Source organism: Nannospalax galili, unplaced genomic scaffold (genome assembly GCF_000622305.1).
Source record: "Nannospalax galili isolate Female #2095 unplaced genomic scaffold, S.galili_v1.0 scaffold255, whole genome shotgun sequence".
In the NCBI taxonomy this organism is placed as follows: domain Eukaryota; kingdom Metazoa; phylum Chordata; class Mammalia; order Rodentia; family Spalacidae; genus Nannospalax; species Nannospalax galili.
Window position 1 is genome coordinate 3,503,702 of NW_008338999.1, and position 7,157 is coordinate 3,510,858.

Consider the following 7,157-nt stretch of genomic DNA (forward strand, 5'->3'; position numbering starts at 1 on the left):
ATAGTATTTTAAAAATCCAAGTCAAACAATTCTAAAAGCTGGCATTCCAGTGTTCTAAGACAACTCTTGGGAAGGTATTAGCACTGCACTGTGATAATGGCTTTTAATCTTATAAAAATTTCTCATATATTCTGTGTGTTTTTCTACAACAAAGCCATGTTTGAAAATCTGTCAACCACATCTGACAAACCAGCAGCAGCATTTAGCCCTTTATATCTTTTCATCATTCCTAAAATTCAAACCCAGTATCATTTAACAGTTTTTCAAGGCTAGTTTTTGTATAACTCATATTGAGGTAACTTGTTTCTGCCCTAAAACATATTATCCTTGCCAGTTTAATCGGCTTTTCAGGTTCTATTACTATTAAACTCCAGCAAACACTGTTTTAAAGGAGAAAAACTGTATTAATTTTGTTGATATAGAGAAAGGCTATTTTCAAAACAGATTGTTTAGAGTGGAAGAACCTAATATAGAGCCTATTAGGAATGAGGTACAATCTTTAAAAATGTTAGGGTCTCTTTGTTGTTTAAAATGAAAGTTCTACCCCAGCTTAGCTGAGCATATTACAGCCCAAGTGAATATTTATATATGAATTTATAAATCTTAGAAATGGAGTTTTATGGAAATGCTAACAGACCCTGAGGTACAGCTGAACTTGTGTCAGTGTGTGTATGCTTAAAGTCTGAGACACAAAGGACTTTTTCTAATGCTGTGATTTTGTAGTTTTATTAGACTGAGTTATAGTAGAGGAAAATATTCAGAAATTGCAGCTTAAATGAGAAAATGTGAATGTTGTTGCTTATATAAAATACAACCGCAATAGTTCTTTTATTAATTTTTAATGTTCAGAACCCTCTGTGACCTCCTTTATTCTCTTGCTGTCAACATGGCAGACTGGAGAAATTGAAATGAGCTGACAGAAAACATAGCGCACATTAAGACCCAACTCTAGAGTCTCTTGACTCTTTCTGGAACCCTTGCTAATGCGGCCCCAGCTATTCTGCATCACAGTGATAGTTAAGGCCCTGTGTGATGGCTCCTAGTAAAAGAGATTAATGTCCAGGGTCTAAGTAAGGGCTGCTTGGCAGCTTTCCTCCCTGTGATATGGTGGGCCGAGCATTTAGTTAAGAGCATAATGTAAACTCTTGCCCTTGTTTTATCATGGCTCATGGACATGCCTCATACTCACAGCAGACTAATTCAGCATCGATGGGGCTTTAGTTAGTCATCACTTCCAAAAGTGCATTCTTGTCTGATTCAGCTGTGCCTTTCTTGAGCAGTGGGGCACCACTATGTCTTGTATATTTACCACTTTCTCTATCACCAAGGAAACTTATCCCCATATCAATCCAGTCAAGAAGCTCATAGCATTGTCTTTGCAAGGCCAAGTTCATGTTGTCACAGCAACGAAGTATGTAGGGCAACAAGACCAGAAGGGACCTTGGTGGTAAATTTCTCTCTCTTTTTCAAATTCAAGTGTTGGAGGTTAAGAAAGAATATGCAAAAGCGTGAGGTCAGCCACTGTCTTGCCAGCGAAACTAGAATACAGTGCTTTAATGGTTGTTGGAAGTTGCAAAATCAAGGTGTTTTGAAGAAGATGGATTTAAAAATTTTCGGAATACTGAAAACCAATTTAAGACTATTAAAAGGGTCTTATAATTGGGTGCTTCTATTTTTCTCTCCAAAGGCCCTGGTGTTGTTTTCACTAATAAGTGGCAAGGTGACCTCAAGGAACTCTGAGGAGAGCACAGGTCAGACGAGAAGGGAATCAGTACAGCTCTTTGTTAATAGTCTTTCATCTTGTTCTAATAGTCACGTGAGCCTCATGCTCCATCTGTCATGTCATAGCAGTTAGGGATTGGGCCAGCAATGACTTATATAAGATTCTGAGTTCACAGAGACATAATGTTCTTGCTTGCTCCCTGACTTCTTGACTACTAGCAACCTCCAAGGAAGCAGAACGCAAGGTAAGAGCCACACTTACCTGACACCCCTCCATATGTGGTCCGCTTTCCAATGCCCACGGCAGGCCAGGGAGTGCCATCCGCTTTTAATCCCATCAGGCCCGAGACAGTGTTCATGGCTGTAACACCATCTGCACCACCTGTGAAAAACAAATGAACGTTTGCCTGCAGTTCTTGCGGAAATGATGTTTGCAATCCACTGACACCGATGCAGCCCACTGTATTTTCTCTTAAGAAAATTTCCTCCCATTGGATGCCTGTATTTATTTAACTGTTACATTCTGCTTATATGCTAGATATTCCAAGAGTTTTAATGCCCATGGCTTCTCTTTCATAATCATTAGGTGGAGTTACGGGTGCAAATGCTTTGTATTTATGTGAGTTTTCAGGTCATTTGCAATGTCTTTGCAAGTCAGGGACAGTTTCATGTAATGGGATACAAGCACAATTTGTAACATCTTTTATTGACTGAAATGATTTATGGGTTTAACAGGTATTTGTTGAGCAGGTGTGTAAGGTAGAGTGCTAGATTCTTTCAAATGCAAAGGAACTGAGTTAGCAGTTTCACAGTGTGGATGCTGGTATATTTTTTCCAACCTCATTAAAGATTCAAAAGCTGTTATTGAATTGCTACATGATCAGGTCCTTAACTTTGGAGTGGTCTGCCAGTAGTTTTCTTCATATTTTCATGTGTGTATGTGTAGAACAAGTGTTTATTAGGAAAAATGATAAATGATTCTGTATTCCCAGCCGATGGGGGGTGTCTATTAGCTGAAGTCCAGGTGTATCTCTTCCACAATCCTGAAATCAAATGTTCCATTTAATATTTTTCTTAAAACTTAAACAAAGATGCCTACATGTGCGTGCGAAAAGGAGCGTACCTCAGCTTGGATACACTGGTCAACTGAGCGAGCCTCAGCTTGGATACACTGGGCAGCTGAGCGTGCCTCAGCTTGGATACACGGGGCAACTAATGACGCTCTTACCTTCCTTTGCTGCTTTTGCGATGCTTACGATATCGGTGACGTTTGGGGTCAACTTGGCAAAAAATGGAACCTGAACAGCTTGCCTCACCCAGCGACAGATGTTCCGCACCAGCTCTGGATCCTGTTCAAATAGGTCAGTTAAATATAGAACCTAATTAAAGAATTGTGATCAAAATGTGCCCTGGAACAATATCAAAGCTGGAGATGTGCGGACAAATCTGTTGACTATCAGCTGCATGATACAATTCCCAAATTCCTCCCCAGTGTCACACCTAGACTCATTAGGGGTCTGAGGCCAGCACATGTCAAATGAACTGCAAATCTATCACCTAAAGGTTAAATTCCTCAAGGGAGCTTGGGAAAATGAGATTAAAAAGAACCAAATGGGGAAAAAATTGTTTCTCATTTTCAGTTAAATATATCAGCAATGCAAAATCAACTTCAGGTGGCAAATTCAGGAAACAATTTCTGGAACCCTCATTGGTGGAAGCCTAATAAAAATATTTGAACTGTTGACTCTCAGGTGAATGATATTCCATTTGAAGTCTGCTGTTTTCACTATCAGAAAACTGGGTCTTGTTGAATTGTATTCCAGAGAAAATTCCATCCCTGCCGTTGCCATCCATCCAGTTATGATCTATACTATATGCTAAAATGGAATAGCTCAACCTTGAATGGCACATGAGTACGCTTGGCTTACTCTCCCAAGTGTTAACTAGATGTAGAGAAGCATTTTTTCAGCACTCTTCTACTTGAAAGAATTGATCAAAATGATAAAAATGAAATAAAATATCAAATGTTCATTTTTAAAAGCAAGAAATAGACATTTTCCTATGCCTGCTTCCTGTGATTGTTCAAGCTCTGATTTTCTCACAGGACAAGTATCATTTAGAGGGCAAACACCTATCCTTCCTCATTGAAGAAACTTTGCTGTGGTAATGTTCTTTGATTTCAACACACACAACAGTCCTTTTTTCATTACTCTGAGTGCAAAATTTATTCTGACAGGTGCTGATAATGTGCTTTGATAAATTACCTTAAAATATGCAACAGTGATTCATTATTGAACTTGGTAATGTTATCTTAGGAAGTTAAAGAATTTGAGAGGATCAAAGAAAAAGCCAAGAAAATACAGCCATATATTTAAACTACGAAATAGTCAGCAAGTATATCATTTGTAATTAGTGTTTTTATGTGTAAGGAAGGTTCTCTTTGAATTTTAACCTTTTGAATTCTTCTAAGATGAGATTTCTAATGTTATAACCTTTAAAGGAACCTTTTCACTTAGTTTTAACTTGCTTTGATCTGTCACCCCATATTACTCTGAAAGTTATGTGTTTATATGCTGAGATACTGCAGAGGTAATTTCTGTTGATTGTTATCTTTATTCAGCAACAGTTGAGACTTTCAACAAGAAATCTTGGCTTTGCTTGTTCTCTATTCAGAACAGTAATTTCTTCATTAAACATAAATATTAAAAAGCACTATATGGAATGCTCTATGGACGCTCCTGTGCATTATGAATAGTAAAATCGGAAGACTTAGCTGTACAAATTCTAACTCATGAAAATGGAGATCTGCCCTGGTCCATGCAATGTTCATGAAATATTTATGCCCACTGCATTGGTATTATGAAGGCAATTGCATCTCTGCAACTTTCATTTCTAAGTTATGAATTTCCATGGGACTTAGCCTAGAAATGACAGTAACTCTGGATGACATGAATTGCATGTCCTTTGTGAAAGCGCTCTTTAAGGTAGAATTTGACAATAATTTAAAGATCACTTGAATTGCCTAATACATGGAAGGTAGTCTGATATGAATTACGGGAACAAATTTTAAATCTTATTTGGTTCCAGTACAGTAAACACTAATAACTGGGAAAGACTTCTAAGTGGCTTTCAATACTATTGACCACCACGCATTTATAATTCACTTTGAACACTTGTCAGACTTTTTTTGTTGATTTTCACTAGTTGAATATTTTGAATTAAGTTCCCTGTACTAACTGCTTATCAATTTGTAATTTGATCAACATTTCTCAGTTTCTTAAAGACAAACAGCTTCTTGCTAATCTAGATTTCCTTGAATTATGTCTCCCCATTTTGATATAGCACAGTTGACCCTCCTTTAGTTCTGTAAGGTTGATGGATTCAGATACATCTTTTTATCTTCATTCCCACCAAAGCCAGGCGTGCCCAATTTCCATAGTCAGCCAAAACACAATTTGAATGCCCAAGAATTTTTAAAATAATGTGTCTAGCCAACATTATTTCTAAAAACTGAGTCAATTGTAAATGGCAAGTTTTTATGTGATGGGTAAAATAGGGAATATTCTAATACAAAAAAAAAAATCTTAGTGAGGTTAACGACATGATAAAATGGATGTGGACATTTTGAGGAATTAGGGATGGAATGTAACTATTTACATTTCCCTAGTTTTCTCCCACTCGTGATATGAACATTTAGGATCTAAAGGCAATGACGTTTCTGTGCTTCCTGACCTTCTCATTTTCTGATCACATAAGATAGATTTGCTTTTCCTAATGAATCAGGTTTTGGAATTTTATTTACACATGTTCTAACATTTTCTCTCCCCAAATCTTCAGGTTATCAACACCAACAAGACTAAAATAAAACAGGTATGTACTGTTCTTCTATTTCTAGACACCCAAAATACATTTTTTGTAGCAACAAATCAAGAATTAATTGAAACTGGATATAATACCTAGAGTCAACATTTTCTGGACTGCATTATATCATTCAATGGTCTTTACTTTAACTGTTATATCTGACCTCATATTCTAGTGTGAGCTAAGCCTCCCACTAAGCTGAGCAGACCTTGAGCCTTCATCAGTGCTAAAGCTAAGAATATATCAGACAACATCAGACATCTACAGAACATTCCTGCCTTTGCTACAGCCCACCTGGCTATTATCTATTTCCATGCATTTGTTAAATATGGATTTGTTGAATATGGATTTGTGGCTTGTTCCTTGGCTGTAAATAAACTTCATGGGTTTTTAACTTCTATCTATCTATCTATCTATCTATCTATCTATCTATTTATTTATTTATTTATTTATTTAAATTCTCTTTGAGAGACAGGGTCAGCCTTAGCTGACCTGGAACTTGATATGTAGACCAGGCTGCTGGCCTTGATCTCATAGAGATCCATCTGTCTCTGCATCCTGAGAGCCTAGGATCAAAGGTGTGAGCCACCATGCCCAGCTTAACTTACTTCTTTGTCTATCAAAATCTAGGCTTGGATCTGGAGAGATGCCCAGTGGTTTCAAACACTTTCTGCTCTTCCAGAGACCAGCATTTAGGTCCCAGCACCCACATTGGGCAGCTCACAATGACTTGTAACTCCAGCTCCAGAGGATTTAACAGTCTCTTCTGGCCTCCACAGATACCTGTATACACATGTGCATACTAACATGCACCTAAACTTACATACACATAAATAAAGATAACTAAAATCAAATCTAGGCTATCTCTAGATTTAAGAAAAACCTGTGTGTATTTTATGGTAAACAGTAATCCCAAAACCTGAAATCCAAGAAGAATATTTTACAAACCTGGGTAATTCTGATGAAATGAACAATTATATTTAAAAAAGAGCAGTTTAACATCTCTATCAACAAGGCTAATGTACAGAAAAGTCTAGTGGGATGAGTAAGTTTTTGTTGGTTTGTTCCTATATGTAACAACAATGCCAAAGCCTGACTGTGGTTCAAAGCTCACTTTCACCAGTGCAACTGTGTTGTATGTGTTTGTGTATGTGTGTTAAAATATATACTAACTCTTTTGTTATTCATATGAATGCCAGAAAAATCTCTAAACAACAGAATGGCACCTTGTGACAGACCTGTGTGGCATCATAAGCAGAAAGACACTGAAGCCCATAAAGAATGAGTGGCAGTCCTGAGAATCAGGTGAGCTGGAGGTATAGGGTCAGACATATGAATAAGGAAATACCAGCCTAGAGAAAAAATTGTCCTAATTTAAATTTTTCATGGAAACCAGTTGTGGCAACTCTGCTGAGTTCAAGACCATCCTCAACCTCATAGCAAGTACCTGACTAGGGAGGACAACATAGTGAGATGTTGTCTCAGAAAGGGAGGGAGGGAGGGAGGGAGGGAGAGAGAGAGAGAGAGAGAGAGAGAGAGAGAGCTTTAGATATATAGAGAGAAAGGAAGGGTCT

General features: G+C 37.6%; 1 protein-coding gene across 1 annotated transcript in view; it reads right to left on the minus strand.

The window, feature by feature from the left end:
* Dpyd (dihydropyrimidine dehydrogenase) overlaps window positions 1-7,157 on the minus strand; it is a 978,758-nt gene that overhangs the window by 245,980 nt on the left and 725,621 nt on the right. Inside the window, exons 17-18 of the mRNA XM_008833683.3 lie at window positions 2,951-3,071; window positions 1,985-2,104 (exon numbers count right to left, since the gene is read on the minus strand). Coding sequence (XP_008831905.1) covers window positions 1,985-2,104; window positions 2,951-3,071 — 241 coding nt within the window. The remainder of the gene's footprint in view (window positions 1-1,984; window positions 2,105-2,950; window positions 3,072-7,157) is intronic.